The sequence below is a fragment of the Giraffa tippelskirchi genome, chromosome 4 (genome assembly GCF_054371585.1).
Source record: "Giraffa tippelskirchi isolate mGirTip1 chromosome 4, T2T-mGirTip1v1.2.pri, whole genome shotgun sequence".
NCBI lineage: Eukaryota > Metazoa > Chordata > Mammalia > Artiodactyla > Giraffidae > Giraffa > Giraffa tippelskirchi.
This window is the reverse complement of record NC_137278.1, coordinates 49,361,596-49,384,213: the sequence shown is the minus strand read 5'-3', so window position 1 is coordinate 49,384,213 and position 22,618 is coordinate 49,361,596. Positions and strand designations below refer to the sequence as shown.

General features: G+C 38.7%; 1 protein-coding gene across 17 annotated transcripts in view; it reads right to left on the bottom strand.

Annotated features, from left to right (window-relative positions):
- Positions 1 to 610: 610 nt before the first annotated feature.
- CTNNA2 (catenin alpha 2) overlaps positions 611 to 22,618 on the bottom strand; it is a 1,291,223-nt gene continuing 1,269,215 nt past the window's right edge. For 10 of the 17 annotated variants that reach the window (XM_081596598.1, XM_081596600.1, XM_081596613.1 and 7 more), the window contains one exon: positions 611 to 1,800. In XM_081596598.1, the coding sequence (XP_081452724.1) occupies positions 1,513 to 1,800 (288 nt within the window). In that variant the 3' untranslated portion in view covers positions 611 to 1,512. Of the gene's footprint in view, positions 1,801 to 4,860; positions 4,978 to 22,618 lie in introns of all 17 variants that reach the window. The other 7 variants (XM_081596599.1, XM_081596597.1, XM_081596601.1 and 4 more) reach the window with 2 other exon arrangements.

Genomic DNA, 22,618 nt, shown 5'->3' with positions numbered 1-22,618 from the left:
CAAAGCATAGGTGTCCTTGTCTCCCCATATGTTGCTACATTGCAAACAAATAAAACGTTTTACCAGAAATCTTCTAGAGACATACTATAACTTGCTAACCTGTAGAGATCATTCAAATGGGAGGAATTTCAAGAACTCAGATGAATATGTTTTTTTCCCTTATTCCTCGAGTCATAGCTGAAAGACTACAGCCCACTCTTTCTTAGTAGTGAGACAGCGGCCCTCTTTCTGTAGTTGAGATAAAAATATTTTGAAATGAATAAAATATTTTAAAATTAATGGACCTCTCTATACTTTTTTTCTTGATCCAATTTCTTCTGAGAACACATTAAGTTTCATAAGTTTAGCCCAGGGCTAAACATGGCCCAGAAAATTCTAACACATGATTTTCTCATTAGATTCACTTTGAAAGTGAATAAAAACCACATGGAAAAACACATGGAAAAACAAATTCCTGGACTATAAAGATGATCCAGAGTTTTCTTTACATGTCACTTACCTCCTCTTACCCACAATTTCTAAAAACACAAAGTATTTTTAATCAGTTTTCAAGAAGATGTTCTAAACTTCTATAAGCATGCATTCAAAGGAGGAAAACATTCTTCAGGTGTCAAGATTAAATGTGTTTATTTCGAGATAGTGAATACAATGGTATATTAGATACCAGCACTCCAAGCTACACCTATGTATTTGCCTCTAAACCTTCACACGTTGTCAGGTTCCATTCCTCTAACATTCCATCACTGGACCTCCTATTTCTAGCAAAGTCATAGTTCAGTTTTTTTTTTTTTAAAGTAAGAGCAAGATGATCACCACATTGTGCTTCCAGTGCCCCCAGAAGGATTATAATTCTTTGAAACAAAAGTTTATTGTTTTCCGTAAAGGGGGAAATTGGTAACAAGAGCACTAGTAATGGCACGACTAGGAGAGAAAGAACATAATACAGATTAAAAGAAACATTTTAGGCTGGATGAGTTAGTTTCTCCTTAGTAAAAGCTCCACATAATATTACGGACATGATGTCAAAGTTAAATTGTTCAATTTGTGGGCCACACACTTAAGCGTATTGGCTAGTACATTTTTGCACTTAAACAGAAGCAATACAAGCTTTATGTTCTACCATTACACTTCCAGTTTGTCACTTATTAATATACCTGCCAACCTAATGATTCTTGCATGCATTAGTGTTTGCTTTTGTAGAGTTAATTTTATTTTCCCCATCCCTCCCACTCCCGTAAACACTGCAATGTGAACTCTGCCCAATTTTATGAGAATGTTGCAAAGGACAGCTCTGTGCCACCTCGGGACAGGAATTTCCTGTCCCCTCCCCAGGCTAGAGACAGATCAGTGGTATTGATCACATCTCATCTTACATGCAAACAGACACTGTTCCTTATTTTCCCCATGCCAGAGGCATACGAGTCAGCAGGTATGCATACAAAAATGGAATTAAAAAGGAAAAAAAAAAGAAAAAGAAAGAAAGAAAAAGCTTTCTTGTTAAAGCCTATCGTCCTAGAAGGAATCCATTGCTTTGAATTCACTTAAAGCCTGTACAGGAGAAATGTGTTTCTTCTGAGAACCTCGTCTCACTCGTGTCTGGAATTCTTCAGGCTTTTCTCTCTTCACAAGGGGCTTCTTCTCTGGTGCCTTCATCTTCCAGGACACAACAGGTGAGTTGACAGCTGCTGTCCCATAGACCTTCTGGTATTTTGTGGAGGCCACATAAGATGCTTTCACCGTGAGGACAACAGCATTCATCAGGTTTTTAGCTGCCTGGATGAGTGATGTGGCACTGTCCAGCTAGAGTAGAAGAATGAGATGAAAATGGGTTAGTCAAGGCCCAGCATTCAGAAGATGGAGGTGCAATTTCACAGTTAAAACAAAGTTGTGTTCGTGCAGGCATACAGTATTTCCATAAAGGAGCAAATTATTACATGATAAGGTGAATAGGTTAAAAAACAGTCACCCGTCTTCTATTCCTAATCCCAACATAAGGAGAAAAACAGAGGATATTTGATGATACACAGTTTCTAAGATCTCAATACCTCTAAAGACAAAACTCCTTTTTTTTGAATCACGTAAGAATTCCAACATAACAGAAATTTCCCAAAGTGGAACACCTAATGTTAATTGCATTAGGCTGATTGCTAATGATGACAATTACTTAAATGTTTGAAAAGCATTTGGCAGGCACTGAAGAATAAAAAGTTATAAGGGTTTTCCATCTCAGTTTTATGGTCCTCACAGTGAATCTATTTATAAATAATTTCTCCACCCTGACCTCTGGATCGATAGGGATGCAGGGCAGCTAGGCAGAAGAATATATCCATGGATACACTGACTTTTTAATTAGGTGTCTGATATTCTACAGTATCTGTCTGACTATTCCCAGGTCTTCAATGTACCTCATATAAAAATATAAACAATTGTGTTAGGTGTGTTTAGGTCAAAGAGCATTCAATAAGACCCCCCCATTCATGTGTTAAATGAAACTTTGTTTTCTTAAGAAGCGCCAAGTGCTATTTTAAGAACTTTGTTTCTCCACTCAACTCTCACAACAATGCTGTGATGTAGGTATTACTGTCATTGCCATCATATAGTGAGAGATCTAGTGCATGCAGAGGTCTAGTAATTTTCACAAGTTTGCACAGCTTAAGTGATAAGGTCCTTCAAGACTGTACTACTGTACCATGCTGCTGCTGCTGCTGCTGCTGCTAAGTCGCTTCAGTCGTGTCCGACTCTGTGCGACCCCATAGACGGCAGCCCATCAGGCTCCGCCGTCCCTGGGATTCTCCAGGCGAGAATACTGGAGTGGATTGCCATTTCCTTCTCCAGTGCATGAAAGGGAAAAGTGAAAGTGAAGTCGCTCAGTCGTATCCGACTCTTAGCGACCCCATGGACTGTAGCCTACCAGGCTCCTCCGTCCATGGGATTTTCCAGGCAAGAGTACTGGAGTGGGGTGCCATTGCCTTCTCCGACTACTGTACCATACTGCCACCCTATTGGGTAGGATGACTTTAAAATTGTTAAGACAAGTCACAGCTTAGAGCAGCGTAGGTGTGGAAATTCATACCCAGACTCTAAGGCCAGGGGTTTTTCAAGTTACCTCTTTTCTGCTTTTCAACAGTTAGGCAGCATGTTACATACTTCATACTAGACCATTCAATCTCTGTTTCAAACTCCTGGACCACAAAAGCTGAAAAAGTTCAAAACTGCACTTCCCAGACTCCCATTCTGCCAGGACTGTATGTGTCACCCAGTGACAGGAAAGAATTAACAGCTGGACTACAAATATTACTCCAGCCTCAGGGATGCCTGAATGTAATCTATTCATCAAACTTATAGCATCAATTAAGGAAAGGTATCCCGTTGCAGCTAAATGAGGAATTCAAGGCTGTTGCTAAGGAATGTGCTCCTAGTTGCTGAGGCTGTTCACTGTATAACTTGTAATCAATGACTGTAGCTACATTAGAGAATGGGAATGAGGCATATGACCTTCTGGGTGTGAGGAATTAACAGTGTTTATGCCCAGTGACCCCAAACACTGTGACTCCCCATGTGATATGACCTGCATTCACTTAACTTGTCATTTCTTGTGAACCAAGCAAGTCTCAAGTAGTGACTGGGGACATCAGATATTGTATCTAAGGGCTCTATTATGTTGCTCGTGCTGTTATCTGTTCCATATCCTTTATTAAAGCTAAATAAACATATTCTGAGCTTAAAAAATTCTATGAGAAATCAACTCAATTCTTCTACTACAAAAAGCTCATAAAATCAGATCGCTGGAGAAAAACAACAGAAGGAGCTTTTTAAGTATGAATTTCTTACAATGTCATAAAATTAAGGCTTCACCATACACACACACTCATACATACACACATAAATTAAAAGCCAGTATTACATTGACTCCACAATAATATAGAGAAGCAGAGATTTGTGGATTAGAGCCATGATTCAAGGAATGTATAATTGACTGCTTTGCAAATTAAATCAACTAAATGGATAGAGTAATTACTTATACTACCAATTCTATTAAACTGTATAAGATGTCCATATGCCAAAATAACCGTTTAACCAATAATGTTCACTTTGTACAGCATAAATTTCTAAGGTCAGTTAAGGAAAAGAAAATTATAGATTATTCACATTAATAGAAGGGAAGCCAAGCACAGATTAGTGTAGTGATGTTCTAAGTATGGTCTCTGAACCAGCAGTATCAGCATCACCTGGGAACCTTTTCAAAATGCAATCTCTCAGGCCAATCCCAAAATTCTGAATCAAAAAACTGGTAATCCAGGAGATTCTGATTCATGCCAAAGGTTGAGAACCTTTGGATTAATGAAACCCAAAGACTATCTTAAGGCTTGTTTCATCCAATGATTTCAAGACTTTCACCATCCATAAGTTTGGTAACATCACAGCTCGTTAATTGATTGAATTTCACTTTTTCATCTTTCCAATGATACTTTAAGGTAGGAATATAAATAATGAAGAAAAGAGATAAGATAGCAAAATGCTGGGACAATTAGGAGATCAGTCATGGTTTCTTTAGAGCTAGATACAATACCCCTCAGTCGATTGACAGTTCCCCATAAAAGTCTGTCAGGTTTCAAAAATTGAGCAATATTCATTCACAAAGTTAGTTGCTTCTATTGTGGGCTATGAATGAAGAGACGGTAGAATGATATTAATATATCAGGGACAATTGTGTTGATTTGCTTTGGAGCAACAGAATTAGTAGAAGTAGAATTGGACAAAGTATGACTATTGTATTTTAAATTGTCCCCGGAAAAGCAAATCTTGGGAGAACTGAGTAAGTCCAAAGAGAAGAATTACAAGTAATCTGGAGATTTTTACCACAGATTCCATTTTCAGATAGATGGTGTCTAATTCTGCTGCAAAAATATGATAGTCTCTTTCTTCTTCACAACCCCTTTGTTCTCCCAGCCTGATGCACGAATCCTGTGAATAAACCTAACACATTGGTTGAGAGTGAGATGATTCTGAATGATTAAGCCAATGATTTTGCTCAAACCACCTGGTAGGGCAGGTACTAAGCTTATGGCAAGGCAAAATGAGGAGGTGAGGTCCAGCTAAGCCTGAGCAAATACGTTCTGAGGCAGGAAGGCCAATCCAAAATCAATGCAAAATTTGACTTTTTCTTAAAAATTGAATTCCCTAAGGGTACATTTTACCATTTGCCCTTTACCCACTGTAATGATTTAGATCATTTTCAGCACCATCATAATTTGTTTTATTTAAAAATGGGTTTCCTTTATACTTGTCCAAAATAGCATTGAGACCTGGTTTCCAAGTGGCACATTTTGTTAAAAATTCACTTTCTAAAGATAATACCTTAAAAACCATAAAGCTACATTTCAAGATGATATTTAAATAGAAGGTTTAGGAAAACTTATTTCATGTAACTGCATTCTATTTCGTGATATATACTGTAACTAGGGCATTTTCAAACAAAACATGTTAATGAATATGTGTAAACGAAGTTCTCATAATAATAACCAACATTGATTGAATGTTTACAAGGTGCTTGGCATTGCTTTAGTCCTTTTAGTTAATTTGCATGACTCAAGAGTCAAAAATACTTGAAATAGAAACCTCTACACCACCTTTTACAGATGAAGAAAGGAAAACTTAGGGAGGTAAGGTAACTTGTTCCTGTTCAGTTCAGTTCAGTCGCTCAGTCGTGTCCAACTCTTTGCAACCTCATGAACCCCAGCAAGCCAGGCCTCCCTGTCCATTACCAACTCCCAGAGTTCACCCAAACTCATGTCCATTGAGTCAGTGATGCCATCCAACCATCTCATCCTCTGTCGTCCCCTTTTCCTGCCCTCAATCTTTCCTAGCATCAGAGTCTTTTCAAATGAGTCAGCTCTTTGCATCAGGTGGCCAAAGTATTGGAGTTTCAGCTTCAACATCAGTCCTTCCAATGAACACCCAGGACTGATCTCCTTTAGGATGGACTGGTTGGATCTCCTTGCAGTCCAAGGGACTCTCAAGAGTCTTCTCCAACACTACAGTTCAAAAGCATCAATTCTTCGGTGCTCAGCTTTCTTTATAGTCCAACTCTCACATCTATACATGACCACTGGAAAAACCATAGCTGTGACTAGATGGACCTTTGTTGACAAAGTAATATCTCTGCTTTTTAATATGCTGTCTAGGTTGGTCATAACTTTTTTTCCAAGGAGTAAGCGTCTTTTAATTTCATGGCTGCAATCACCATCTGCAGTGATTTTGGAGCCCCCCAAAATAAAGTCAGCTACTGTTTCCACTGTTTCCCCATCTATTTGCCATGAAGTGATGGGACTGGATGCCATGAATTGGCAAAGTAGGAATTAGGACCCGTACTATCCATTTCTCACCAAAGCCCAACAGCTGAACCACTATACTGTGCTACTTCTCTTAAGCCTCATTCAGTCTCTGGGGTCTTGTTTTTCAGGGACAACCTATCATTCAAAATGAACAAATCTCAATTATTAACTCTGGGCATCCTATGGGCTTCCCATGTGGCTCAGTGGTAAAAAATCTACCTGCCAATGCAGGAGATGCAAGAGATGTGGGTTTGATCCCTGGGTCTGGATGATCCCCTGGAGCAGGAAATGGCCACTCACTCTAGTATTCTTGCCTGGAAAGTTCCATGGACAGAGGAGTCTGGTGAGCTACAGTCCATGGGGTCACAAAAGAGTCAGATATGACTGATCACACACGAACAGGGAATCCTATAAACATCATGACTAAGTCTAGTGAGAGCTTCTATCTCCTGATCTGTGATTTTTGGTCTTATCCTCAGAGCCTGGATTCTTTCTAACTCTATCTCTGGGTGTTGGATGTGCTGCGTGCATGCATGCTAAGTCGCTTCAGTCCTATCTGTCTCTTTAAGACCCTATAGACTGTAGTCCACCAGGCTCCTCTGTGCATGGGATTCTCCATGCAAGAATACCAGCGCATGTTGCTATGCCCTCCTCCAGGGGATCTTCCTGACCCAGGGATGGAACCCATATCTCTTGCATGGAATGCACATCTTTCTTTACCTCTGAGTCACTGGGGATGACTTCGGGTGTGCTACTGCGCAGTAATCCTTCCTGGCCCTTTGGCTGTTCAGGAGGCTTGGATTCACCATAATGGCAGCAATGCCTGGGGTCTGAGCTCTGAAGATTTGTCTTGTACTTGCTCAGTTTCCCTGAAGCACATTCAATCTACGGCAGTAATGACTGGCTGTACACTCAGGTGGGCTCAGCTACTCTGATGAGTGTTCTAAGCCTTTAACTGGGCTGTTCTTCCTAGCTTAATAAGTCTCAAAGGTATCCCAGTGGTTCCTCAAGCCGGCCTGCATATACACTGACTAGACTCACCCACAGAAAGATACTTGTATATTTTCCTGCTCAAAGGCCTATTTTGAGTATGCACATGCCCATGTGTACTCATGTTGGATTCTTTGTGACCCCGTGGACTGTAGCCCACCAGGCTCCTCTGTCCATGGGATTCTCCAGGCAAGAATATTGGAGTGGGTTGCCATTTCCTCCTCTAGGGGATCTTCCTAACCCAGGGACCAAACCTGAATCTCCTGTGTTTCCTGCATTGTAGGCAGATTCTTTACCACTTGAGCCATCGGGGAAGTCCTAAAATTCCTCTATCAAGTCTAAGATTCCTCTATTAAGTCTAACTTAATTAAAAAAATAATAGCTTACGTTTAGCAAATGTGACCCTGAGTCATTCTCTGGACTAGCTTCTCAAGTTTCCCTTCTCTCACCCAATCTCATTACGATAGAGGAAATACTATTGTGTTCAACTGGAACTTAGAAGGGCCATACAGCTTGTCCTGTATCATGATGGTAGTAAGTGGTAAAGCCAAGATTCAATCCCAGAAAGCCTAACCTCAGAGTCCATGCTCTCTCCATCGCTTCATGCTGTTTCTCAGAGTTGTGATAGCAGACGAATCCACAGTCCTAAAATTCATCAAACTGTGCTAGACTAAGTCTCCCCACTCCATCCCATAGGTGTCTGTTGTCCCGAACCACAGAAATTAGGCTTCTTCTAATTCTGTCACTATTCTTTTTAAAATATCAAAGTACTATTTTAAAAAAGGCAACAGATGTTTGCTCACATCTTGTTCTATTACAGTCCATGAAAAGCAAATAGGGGCGGGAGATCTGTTTCACAGACATTTTTATAGGGTTTTTCTGGCTCTTTTTCTGCCTTTCTTACCACTCTATTCTTCTTCACCTCATTTAACACCTAATAGATTTCTTTTTCCCTGCATTTTCTTGTTTTGTATTTGGAATAGAGAGAAATACTAGGGGGAAGACTTTCCTGAACTACGATTCTTCCATTAATCGATATTTGTGCTAATTCCTCATGTCAAAGCTGAAGATTGTTGTGAAAAGTGCTTATAATGAATCTTTAAAGTTTACAGGATCATCTGGAGATTTCTGAAACCACATGTCCTTAAGTTCTATGCTATTTCATTAACATGGGGTTAATATGGCAAGAGGTGCTCAGTTTCAGTAGAAACAGAATTTGACACAAATGTGACTGCAATACTCAAATCACACATGAAGGTGCAACTACATTTCTTGAAACATTAATTATCATTTACTCTTTATCCTACATCTGTCCACTTACACATTTATTCATCCAAGGATTTCTTCACAATAGATACCTATTGTGTAACTATGTTGTGTCAACCATTGGGCTTAAGTGTTGGGTATACAAATATTAAACCAAAAGTTTTAATTTTTGTTCAGTTTCTAAGTCAAGTCCAACTCTTTGTGACTCCCATGAAGTTTTAATGCTCTATTATAAATCCTTTAGTTGGATGTGAGGTGCTAAAATCCCAGAAAATAGGGGGAATCTACCTTGAATCAGATAGGGATAGGGTAGGAAAATAATGCTCACTGGTGGACATGATGTCTAAACTTACTTTGATGGACTGAACAGAACATTGTTGGTGCCTAGATGGTTAAGAGTGCTGAAGAAGGACAATTCTAACATTTCTATATCATACAAATGGGTATATATATGGGTGAATTCATCCACGCGATATTAATAGAAACAAGAGGGATGCTGCACTCCTCAACTGTTGAGTTTAACTTTGGACAAATGGAATAATGTGTGTGCTATAAGTAAGTGGAGTGAGTTGTCAGAGGGAGAGCTGAAATTCTGTGAGTGAAATTCAGGAAAACCATGCTTTGTTTATATTGGTTTTCCCAGCTCTACATACTCTAAGTATACAACTTATGTCAATTTCTGATTTCTTCTTCCCTTCACATTCCTTATTTAGTGTTTCTACAGAGAGACATGATAGAATGTGGAATGAAATATTAAATCCATATTCTGCCAGCAGGTCAAAAAGTCCAATAAATCTACTAAAATTTTTTTTAGCATTATACTTCTAATATCAAAATCAATATTCTTTTAATAACCTAAGACATAACATCATCAAGAAATATCTCAACTATTCCCTTGACAGACAAGGCTACTTTTGATTCTGATAAGTAATTAGCAACCCCTCACCCTTGATAATAATGGTGAACTTTCTGGGACCAACCAGCAATAAAACAAATACAGTTTAGATTTAACATCTGGTTTAAAAAACAAAACAAAAAACAACCCCCCCACCAATGGCATTGACAAAAGCCCAAAGTAATGGGAAAGGGGTGGAGAGAAATGCCTTGGATTAACCACATATGACACAGTGAACATCTTAGGATGTTAATTTGTGAGGGTTGGACATATAATTACAGAAGAGAGTTAGGGTTTCACTGTGTTCTACATTAATCCATTTAAAATATGCATGTAGAGATAGAAATACAACCTGGAAATGAATCTATTTTCTAAAAAGCTGATTATCTATTACCACAAAATAATGAATCAGAAATGGCAGTTCATGCGAATCCCAAGTACAAAACAATCTGTCCTTGCATTAAAAATAACACAAATGTCATGGGACTACTGGCTGAGTTAAATTGAACAAAATAAACCAAATCATTTTGAAGGTGATTTTGAAATATAAAAACCGAGGAATGATTACCCCAAAAAGCTTAGGAGAGCCTGGGAGAGGAAACCCAATCCCTTTTGGGCCTAGGCTATTTTAATTTTCTCAACTCAGAACTGATGGTGCTGATGACTTTCAAAAAGTTAAAATGGGGAGAGTCCATTTTAGCCCCTTGCAAGATCCTTTAATGGAACTACTTTAGTGTTTAACATATAAGAACAAGAAGTATTTTAATGGAGCTATACTACACATATTCAAGACCAAACTTCCCATCCCAGTTTGGATGGGAAGACGTTGTGATGGAAGAACTTATAATAAATTGAAGGTAAATACCCTGAGAAAACTAGAATCTCTCTACTGGAGCTGGTCATTTATTTATATTTAAACAGTTATCTCTCCAAAAGGAGTCACAAATTGCTTGCAGGAGGAAAAAAAAAAAAAAAAAAAACCGAGGTTTTGCTACAAGTCAGCTTTGCCGTTAATGAATGGGAGGTTAGAAAACCAGAGCATTGCAGCCTATTATCCGCCAAGAAGAACATTTCATGTTTAAAAAATCCATGAGGCTTTGAAGAGATATTTGATCTCCTCAGAACCTGTGATACATTTGAAATACCTTGAAATATCTGCCTACTTTTTCCAGAGTCCATATCAATAACACCTTTTAAAAATGCAAGTCCAGGAGAATAAATAACTGAAGCGAACAAAGACATGGTGAAAAGGTGCAGCCTAATTGCCTCTTTCCCCCTTCACGGATGCTTCCATGCTTGCAAAAAAGTTGATTCCTGTGTGCAAAGCCCTCATTTCAGTGCCCAAGCCCACTCACTCTTCCTCATCAAATATCAATAATGAAACAAACTAGCAAAGCCAAATTCCTTCCTGTTAAGCTAGTGACAGTGGTGAACACAGAGGGCAGCAATTTGCTACTAACCCCTAGGTGTCCACGGGAGGCATTATTAATCAATCATGGCATTTTGCTCCCTCTGAATCTGCTCAGTGGCATGGGAAACAAAATTTCTTCTTCTCCTTCTCCGAGACGTCATATTTTGACAGATGTCAAAAACAACTTGATATAGTTTGGAACACAGTACATCATCTACTATATATCTCTACTTCTATATTTAAACTGTTTAATACTTTCTGTATTTGTTACTACTAATCTGATCACAGACAAGTATTTTTATGATCACGGACAAGTATTTTTATCTAAATGATACAGCAGTTAATCTTTATTTTTCCCTATAGTTAAATTTCAGGGAGAAACTGAATATTGTACTGACATCATAGTGTTTTAGTAGCTCAGTCATGTCTGAGTCTTTGGGACCCCATGGGCTGTGGTCTGCTAGGCTCCTCAATCCATGGAATTCTCCAGGCAGGAATACTGGAGTGGGTTGCCATTTCTTTCTCCTGGGGATCATCCCGACCCAGGGATTGAACCCACACCTCCTGCATTACAGGAGGATTCTTTACTGTCTGAGCCACATTTGAAAGACATCATAGCATGATTTGCTAATTAATGAAATCATTAAATAGAAGACATAGTATGAACAGAAGTGCAAAGCATTAGAGGGAGGGTGATTTAAATCAGATGATAAAAATTAGCTGAATATATTAACAAGTATGATGTCTGAAGTGCAAATGGACATCACAGGTATGCTGTGATTACTGTTAAAGAAAAAATAAGCTGCATTAAATCTATTAATATTAGAACATACGCCAATCCTTGATAACTGAGAGTGAAAATACTGTATTTTAACTCTTAAAGAGTTTCATCCCAAGGATGTTCCCAGTTGATTACAAGATGTTGAAAAGTTTTACAACTTTAAGTAGTGGATCAGTCACAACAGAAAGGAGGACAAGAGGTTCACTATTGTTTTTTCTGCAGAGTTTCCTTGAGTGCTGCCAGGGAGGCAGCTGGTGCTCTACCAAGGCTGAGGCCAGTTGTTAGGAAATTTGTATGAAATGGCTCAAGATGAATTGGCAAAGACCTTAGCAGAAAAGCCTTGCAGTCTCAGCCAGGCTAAGAAAAAAATCTCCAGTGTTCCTGAGAAATTTACCAATTGGCTCTCAGGTAACCTTCCCAACTGGACATATTTGTGTCTTCCTTTCCAATTCATTTCAATAGGTAGTAGCTCTTCCTAGTCAGCTAGTCTACTGATTAACTCTCTTCATTTGCATTTTTTCAATTATAGGTAAGTAAACCTTGGGGACTCCCATGAAGGCTTAATTACAGTCAACAAATTTCCTAAATATGGCATAGAGCCATTTTTTTTCCCTCACCATTAAAGGCAGCAAAGTTTTTGACCAACCCCAAGCAAGGCATTCTTGCTAACTTTGGAATCCAAAGAGAAATGGGAGTATTGGTATGTGTCAACCCTTGGAAAGTTATAAATGGGTATCTCTACTCCTCCAGGTTGTCTTCATCTCGTTTTTCTATATTTCTTTTTTTTCCTATACATCAGGATCTCCTGGCCCAGAGGTCTTCTCTGGGTTGCTTTCACAGAACAATAGAAGCATAGGAAATATATCCAACAAGAGATGATGTGCTAATGGATATGTTAATGGATGTATATAAAGTCACTTCACTAGTGTCTGACTCTGTGCGAATGGACTGTAGTCCGCCAGGCTCCTCGGTCCATGGGGATTTTCCAGGCAAGAATACTGGAGTGGGTTGCCATGTCCTACTCTGGGTGATCTTCCCCAACCAGAGATTGAATGTGTCTCCTGCAGCTCATGCATTGCAGGCAGATTCTTTGTACATACATACACACATGCGCACACACACACACACACACACACACACACAAACACACACACACATATGAGAGAGAGAGAGATATTCCTGGCCCAGGAGACAATCTTTACATCACATAAATAAACCATGCATTGATTGTTGATCTTGTCATCTCTGATCTTGTCTTCACCATCTAAGGTTCAGACTTTTAAAGGGCTAAAGCTTCTTTTAGCCTTCCTTGTAGGGCAGCCAGCTAGCAAAAGATCACTACCTTTGATCCCTTTATTTCCTCCATTCCCCCTCACTAAGCTGGGTTATCATTATTGAGAGGCAAATTTAACACAAGCCAGTGTCCAAGAATCCAGGAGAGATACATCTTCACAAAATGGATCACAAAATGGATCACAAAGAGCCACCAAGGAGACCAGTACTCTCAGAAGTGCTGAGCTGTATGGCTGTGGTAGGTCTCTTATAAAGTGATGAAAGCAACCTTACAAAATGGCCCCTAGGCACCAGGATGCAATGCGCCACTACTAAGTGAAGAATGGATCAAGAGTAAGGACCAGAGTTTCGAGTGCTGGTTGGTGGAGGACTGTGCTGGGAACTGAGCATAAACTGGAAGTCTGGATGATTCATCTCCTTCCATTCACTCCCCTCCACATTCAGTCACTAGCAGCTATATCATGTGGCATTATTCATATGTTGGGAAACTAAACTCCCATCCAGCTGATGCCTCTCTCCTCATCAGGTATGTGGAATCTGTTATTGTTGTTTAGTAGTTAAGTCATGTCCAACTCTTTGCAATCCCATGGACTGTAGCCCACCAGGCTCCTCTGTCCATGGGATTTCCCAGACAAGAATAATATAGTGGATTGCCATTTCCTTCTCCAGGATCAAATCCTCTGTGGCAACCTGAGTTCTGGTTGAAGAGAGCAGCAGAAGAGATGCCTTCCCCAGGGAGTGTTTGCTGCCTCTTGGATCCTAGTCCCCTCTTTACACCCCATCTTTCTAAATTGTACACATTCTCTCCCTATTGGCAATATATTCTTACATTTCATACTCCACTTCCAGCTCTCTCTGTTGCTCTATCCTGTTCTATCTTTTCCTCTCTTATAGTGAAGAAAAGTTGGACTCTGGATTCAAAACCCAGGTTCAAACCCTGATGGGACTAATCACTGGCTGTGTGATGTTGAGAGAGCTACTTAACCTAGCACTACCTGAAATTATCTCTTATCTTATCTAAAGTAAAAGTGAAAAAAAAAAAGACTTTCTAGAATTAAATATTGAATAAGATAATAATAATGCCCTTGAAGCTGGACACCTAGCACACGGAAAGAAAGTGAAAGTGCCGTCACTCAGTCGTGTCCGACGTTTTGCAACCCCATGGTGTAGCCCACCAGGTTTTTCTGTCCATGGGGATTTCTCCAGGCAGGAATACTGGTGTGGGTTGCTGTTTCCTTCTCTAGGGGATCTTCCTGACCCAGGGATTGAATCCAAGTCTCCTGAATTGCAGGCAGACTCTATCTTCTGCACCACCAGGGAAGCCTATAGCACATGGAGGATCTTAGCAAATCATAAACCTTCATCCATTCTATCCAGCATTTGGGACTCTCTACCATCACCTTGGCCTGCTGTTAATGCCTAATAATTAGTTTAAAGGTTTTAGGGATAAAAGGAGAAGTTCACAAGGAGAATAAAAAAAGCAGCAAAAGTTGTATTTTTTCTAGTACTACTGAAACTTAGATAGAGGAAGGAAGCCTCAAGATTCAGTACAAGAAAACACAGGGGATTTATGTATGGCACCCAAAATATCTAAGAATATTTAGGGCTTCCAAGGGTTGGAGAAAGACTTGGTAGTAAAAAAGGCAAGATGACCCTAGTAGGAGGTGGAGGGAAGATAATCTGGTCTGGGAAAGTAATGTTTAAAGATCTAGTTTGAGAGGCATCAAAAGAAATAGTATAAAACATTTTACCCAACAACATATATGGCCTAATATTTCAAAAAATTCAGGCTCCTCCAAAAAAAACCAGGGTCTTCATTTTGGTTAAGATATTATTTTCAGGTATTTCCTCTTAAAAAGCAAATAATGTTACCTGGGAAGTTTAACAGCCTAATTAACTCTTACATTGTTGTCAGAACCTGGTTGACAGTCCTGGCTACCTCAAACATGGTTTCCCTTTTGCCCACCAAATACTGAGGATCAACCTCTCAAGCCCTGTTCTTCAACTCCATTTAAATACAATTGAGTTCCCTAGATTTTTTTCCTAAAGTCTTAAATCTATTGTTCTATAGCACCTACTGTCTTCAACTAAAATTGGCTTATCTTATTATCTTCATCCGTCCATAGACTAACAGGGTTGAATCCACATATTCTTTGGGGGTGCTTGAAAGTTTCATCTGCCCAACTTCCCAGAACATGAGCATACCAATCCTGCTGGTGTGGGTTGGTGTATAACCAATTTGGTTTTACTGCACTAGTCTTTATTAGCCAAATAGGTTAGCAAAGGGCAGACTAACTAAAATATAGCTATATTTTATATACAGACTAAATACAATGAGGTCTATTGAAAATATACTAACCAAAAAATCCATGATAACTATATGAAACTATAAAGAGAGGACACTGCCTAGGCTACAGTCTGAAAAGACCAGGAGATAGCAAGAAGTAGGTCAGCTGGGGAAAAAAAAAAAAGCAGCATGAGCAACCTTTAAACAAGCTATACGTGTCAATGCTCCAAGCCTCTTTCAGAAATGTCTCTTTTAGTGAAAGAAAGGATGGTTCATGTGTGACACACCCGCTGCCACTTTTTTTCATTGTTACCTCTAATCGCTGTGCTGAGTCAATAACAATCTTTTGTTCTACTGGTCCTAGACATGGTCTCAGAATTCTTCTCAAAACAATAGAACAACAGATTTAATACTTTAGGAAAAAAAATCTAGGGAACTCTATTGTATTTAAATGGAGTCGAAGAACAGGGCTTGAGAGGATGATCCTCAGTATTTGGTGGGCAAAAGGGAAACCATGTTTGAGGTAGCCAGGACTTCCCTGGTAGTCCAGTGGTTAACATCTTCCTTGCAATGCAGGGGACGTAAGTTCAATTCCTGGTGGGTGAACTAAGACTCCACAGGCCACAGAGCAACTAAGTCTGTGCACCTCAACCAGAGAGTCCACGTAGCATAAAGATCCTGCATGCTGTAACTAAGTCCTGACACAGCCAAATATATAAATTAAAATACTTTTAGAAAAACATCCCAGTCCATCACTAGCAATTGATAAGTGTGAGCAATCAAGTTTAAACCCATTTACCATACCTACTATGGGCCTTTGAGCTGTTCCCCCAAAGGCTTTGATTAATAGTGGTATATTAATATCATTTCCCCATCATTATCATACTGTTTTCCCTTATATATCATAATGAGTAATCTCTTAAATATAATGTGGAAAACTGAAGTGAAATGTTAGAAATATATGTAACTATACAAAATAATTCACTATGTCAACCTAAAATTTCCCCTTTTCTTTTATTACAGAAATGAGAATTACAAGAAAAAATGGATATCATCATTCAAGAGTGCATAAGAGGTCTTTAGTATAATGCATCTTTTAAAGCCAGTAATTTTAATTAAATTAGTTTTGAATTTGAGCAGTTGATCCATGGCTTTTTATAACTGAATACATTTTTCTGCCTACTTTGAAATATTCATTGAGTAGACATTGAATAACACCCTCTAAATCTTTGTCTTTCTTCCTAGTCAATGTTTTTCTCTTTGTGAGATGTCAACCCACTACCAATTTCATCACATATTCAATTATTTTCCAAGTATTCACTGTATACACTGTCACAGATTCAGGTAGAGATGTCCTAGCTTGAATTCACAATACACTCAATGAGTTGTAAGTATTTAAATTTTGTATCCTACTTTAGTTTCTTGCAAGAGTGGTTACTTTCACAAAGGCCTCTGACATTTAGAGAATCACCTAGGCTTCTGTAGACTTTTCTTAATTACTCTTCCTAACACTCCAGAGACAAGTAAGAGGTACCTGCCCTCCCCACTGTCTTCTTGGTCTAAGTTATTGACAACACAATTCTTCAACTGTTTAAGTTAAAAACCCAACATCTTATATTACATCTTGTTCTCTCTGAGCCAGCATATAATCTGCCATCATATTCAGTCAACAGCATCTTTGAAATAATTCCAATATTTGACCTTTTCTCACCTTCTTCATTATTATCAACATGGCCAACCTCCATCAGAATCTCTTGTTAGACTGTTGCAGTATCATCCCCTAACTAGTTTCCTTGCTTGCTTCCTACTTTTTCTCCCTTTAATTGGAGCCATAATGGTGCTGTTACACGAACTCAGATAATATCAGTTTTCTTCTCAACATTGTCCAGCGGTTCCTCATCTTAGTCTTTGTAAAATCCAAAGCTATCAAAGTGACCGTAAGGGTCATAAAATCTGGTTCCCAACAGTTCTGATTTCTCTCTTGTTCACTCCACTACTAAATTGGTCTCTTGGCTATTGCTCAGACAGATCAGTGATGCCTGTCCTTCAGGGATTTTGTACATTTTCCCTCTTCCTAGAATGGTCTTCCCCCAGATACTTGAAAAGCTTGGTCCCTAAACTCTATCAGATCTTTAACAAAATAATCAATATCTTGGTGAAAAGTCATCTTTCCAAACTTCAACTCCATTGACTCACCTTTGACATTTAATTTGCTATCATCTTTCCATGTTAATATTTTTTCATATACATATCACCATCCAGCAAATATTTTATTCATAGGTTTATTGTCCCTCACCCCCAGCTATATCATAAACACTTAAAACAGTATCTGGCATATGGTTCTTCCATAAATATTTCCTGAATGTTGTTAAATAACTGCAACTTTTTGGATGAGGGAAGAAGAAATCACAAAGCTTGTCCAAAGACACAAAGCTAGGGCACAATAGCTAGTCCAATATCCAACTCGCCAAGCCTTCAACCTGTTTCTTCTTCTATGGAAGAGTACCCAGAGGCATAACATTAGTAGAGGAGTGGAATTTAGGGACACAATATAGAAAATAACGTTAGCCATCTACAATAAAAGACTTATGACCTCTCTCTCTCTCACTGTGCCCTCAGTGGTAGAGCTTCAGGATCTTTGCTCAGAAAACATCCATGATTCAATTCTTTGTGTTTACTGCTTTCTGTGTGTAAAATACTGAGCTTTCTTTAAGTATCACCTCCCACAATAATTGCTGTGCTGTGCTTAGTCACTCAGTCGTGTCTGACTCTTTGCAACCCTGTGGACTGTAGCCTGCCAGGCTCTTCTGTCCATGGGGATTCTCCAGGCAAGAATACTGGAGTTTCCATGCCCTTCTCCAGGGGAATCTTACCAACCCGAGGACTGAACCCAGGTCTCCCGCACTGTAAGTGGATTCTTTACCATCTAAGCTACCAGGGAAGCCCCCTCAATAATTAGCACCAGCATCTGTAAACACTGAGCTGTTTGCTAGGTATAGTTTGGGTGTCTTAATAAATGATCTCCAAAATGTATATATTACCATCCATTCTTTACATATGAGGAAACAGAGAAAAATTAAGTTCTTTGTGAACATGGGTTCACAAATTCATATCTGGTAGTACTCAGCTTCAAGCCACCCATGTGACACATGACAGACAATTTTCCATAATCAGGCAAATCCACGTTAGTGTTTTCCTGCTCTGAATTCTGTATTCCTGGCTATTGGAGCCATTTATTCGGAGCTCAGTTTGAATTATGATTTTAACTATTCACAAGTGTGAATCATGTGACCAAGCAGTAATGAGGTGAATTTTCTTAAGCCATAAAGGAAAAAATGTCATACCAACTTCCAATCTTGCAATCATGATTCACATGAGACAGGAACTAGGCACAGAACAGGGACATTATCTTCTACTTACTCATTTTCTTTCCAGCAACCAAAAAGTCATCTACATGTTCAAGGAAAACTTGATCAAATACAACACCTAATTCTCCTTCCTTGTAGCAATCACATACATCACTTTCTATTCATCCAAACTTTATGAGAAAACAATTTTTCATTCTAAATTTCTAAGAAAAGCCTTTTACTTCTCCACCCAGTAGGCACCATGATATGTTGTAAAGTTGACACAGTTTTTGAGAACACAGCATCAATACTGTCTGACCCATACTATATACTGTATTTCTTGTTCAACTACATGTCTAAGTGAGGCAGGAACAAGCAATATCCTTAAATGCACATAGCACAACTGCACAAATAGAAACTGGCTCTCATCTTGGCTGTGCTAGTTGCTCATGATGACAGCCTTGTAACCTCTCTAAGCTTCTATTTCTTCAACTGTAAAATGGGGTTATTAATACCAATATATTTTCACCAGTTATTGAGGTCTGAGTGAGAAATTAAACTTGAAATGCTTTTTAAATTTTAAATAAGTATGTCACAGTAGAAGATTAATATTTAATTTTTGGGTACCTTTGGAGAGTTCTTTTAAAATCTTCATCATAACTTACTTGACCACCTGAATATCTCAGGCCCAAGAAACTGCACAGGAAGGACAATTTCAACAGATGCCCAGGGTAGTGTGAGGGTAATATAAACCTTAGCAGGATAAGGACAAGGTACTTACAAAAGGAATAAGCTTTCTTTTTCCATCTGACGACAGTGGGCATGACTAGGGCTGAAGTATGGATGGGGTGGTCTAGTTACAATCTAATTTTCCCCATTTATAGAGAATGATCAGGAAATGATTCCCAAAATAACTATAACAGAGGAACCTGCTATTGGAGACCCAAAAACTGGCTATAGAATGCATCCCCCAAAAGATAAAGGTCAACCAAGAAATAAAGATAAACCGTTCTTGCAATATGAGTATCCATGGAGCTGTCCTTGGTGATTCCAATTCAATTCCTGTTACATTCCTTGCTAGAATAAAATAATTAGTTATTTGTTGCTTTGTCTTCAAACACTTCATGCGTATGTGAAAGTCTTGTCTCCAGGACTAGACTTCTTGCTATTTATTAACAAGAATTCCTGACCCTTTATTGACATGTTCTCCACAAAGGCTAGCACCACATAAGCCATAGTAGCATTGGGTGGATGTATCCCCAGTATTTAGTCAGTTGGGTGATGGATTCATAGTTCAGGCTGCCTCTTAAACTGATCTGCAAGATCAGCCTATTGATAAAAGTAGACTAGTACCTCTCTTTATTGGGTCAATGTACTTTGGATATTTTCCATATTCAATACATATTGAGCATCCTCACCAATATTTTCCATTACTTGATCTTCACCCCTCCCAATGATACATCACATTATCCTTACTATTCGATACAGGAGGGAATGGAGGTTTAAAGAAAAGTAACTTGCCAGCTAATAAGACAATTACCAGGGATTTAAGTGCATGATTTCTATTCCCCAGTGCCTGTTTTTAATAACATACTGCAGCTCCAATCATTTTTGAATAAAATAAGAAATAAAGGGCATTTAAGGTGGTTCCCCTGAGAAGCCAGGATACACCCCCTTACAAGTGCCTGCCAGGGCTTGACCTGGTTTGGAACCTTATAATCTGTCTCTCCTGGAGTGAATACTTTAGGGAAGATACAGCCACTGCACTGGAGGGTTCCCTTCAGTCTAAAGCTGGAAATATTATTTCTTTGGTCCAACAAAGAACCTCTACGGATAGACAACTTATTGTCTGTTCTCTAGCAAAAGAGGTTGAGCTATACAAGAAACTTTCAAAACCACAGATTAAAGGACAAAGTATCCTCAAAGACTGGAAATGCATAACAGTATTGCCTAAAATCATAGAAAATATATTAGTGGTTCTTTTGAAAGCAAGACTCAAATCTATGAAATTGGAAAACTTCTTTGGAAAAAAAAAAGCACTTTGTGAACTTCCAGGAAAATGACAACTTTTAACCAGTGAACAAAGATAAACATTAAAGAGTTGGAGAGAGTCTGATACAGTATCTTGCCCCTACTGAAAATCATACTTAATATTAAGATGAAAGTTTCCTCAAGGCACAATCTCTAACTTGGAGTCCCTGTGAATCTAGCCTTTGACAAAGTTAAATCACCTCAGTATTTATTATAAGATGTAAAGGTTACCTCATTATTTCTTTACCTGATGCACTAAAAAATGCCAGGGTAAATATTTCAAATATACTACAGCAACAGCTTTGAAAGAAAGAGTGATCTCAGTTTTATCTGAAGTCACCACCTGTTACAGCTCTCCAACCTTCTCTGTAGAAAGAATTAATGCTAAACTATAAAATATATTCAATGTCTACCTATAAGTTGCTTAGTTTCAAGGGCTCACCAGCACTAATTTCAGCCTTTCAGAGTTACTCATCATAAATAATACCTCAAAGAACACATATCAGTAAATTGAATTTCAAGGAGACCTTTGGCCTGATGCATTTCTTAATATTTTTAAAGAAAAATTATAAATTATCACTTTTTCCTTGTGTTTAAAAAAGGCACTGATTATCTAGCTCATCATAAAAGGATTAAAAAGTATACAGAGAAAATAGTGAAAGTAATATGTAAAGATATGTGAAAATGTTTCGTTTAAAAAAAAGGTGCTATAAAAACAGTTGAATTGTTTTAAACTCAATACACTTGTTTGTAAAAAGCGAGAAACTGAAGTCATTTTACTTAACTTTCTTTTAAACATTCTTATCAGAGCCCTTAATTGCCTTTGAGAGTAGAAATGCCTGTATCTCTAAGCCAGGAATATTTGGGGTAACCAAGAAGGGAGAGACATGGGGACCTTTAAAAGGTGTATGAAGGTTACAGCTAGGGGATGATGGTGATGGATTCTCACGAGTCTTGCTTCTAGAAAAGTGTACCTTCACAACCTGATACCAGGCTAGAATGGTTGTTTGGTAAATGAATCTGGAACCTGGAATCTGCTGTCTTCCAACCTTGCAGAGGGAAGAAATAAAAAGCTTGATTTTAAATAGTATGCATATTCTAGGTGCAAGATCAAGAGTTCAAGCAGACCTATGGTTCTCATCTGGGGCAATTTTGTCCCCCACAACCCAGGATATACTCGGCCACAGTCAGAGAAACACTTGTCACTACTGAGAAAAGGAAATGGATACAACCATCTAGTGGGGCAATGCCAGTGAGCTTGCCAAATGTCCTATACAACAGGAAACCACAACAAGCTTCTCACAACTAAGGATTACTTAGACGAGGCTAGACTAGAATAGCTTGATGGAACAAACCATGAGTTCTAAGACAGGGTTGAAACTGACTTCCAGTCCTTGTAATCTCTTCCCATAGCCTTAATCCTTCTTCCTTTTTAGACTAGTATTTTTCAAAGTGTGATCCATGAGTAACCGCATTCAGACTGTTTAGAAACAGAATACAGATTCCTGATCTCATATGTGAGTGTCAGAACAGTGAAGGGAAAGTCTACGGTTCTCCAATTTTATTTGCTACACTCATGTGATTCTTCTACAGACTGAAATATGAGAATCACTACTTTACTTCTCTGTTGAAGTCATTCCCTTCTATATCTTCAACTATTACCTCTCTGCAGTGATTCCTCCAGGACTCTCAATGACTGCCCCCCCCCCAAAAAAATGCAATTTCTATGAGGACAGAGACTTTGGCTGGTTGTTCACTACTGTATGTCCAATGGCTTGATTGGTAGACATGATGAAAGACAGCAAGAAGACACCTACGTGATAAAAAGAACATCATCTTTTGGAAGAGACAAGATAATGAAGAATAAATTAATGACCCATTTACCTGGTACTTCTACTTTCTGGGTCTTGTACTCAGTCTGTGGTACACATTAACACATTTAAGCTTAAAAACAACACAATAAAGTAGATACTAATATTGTT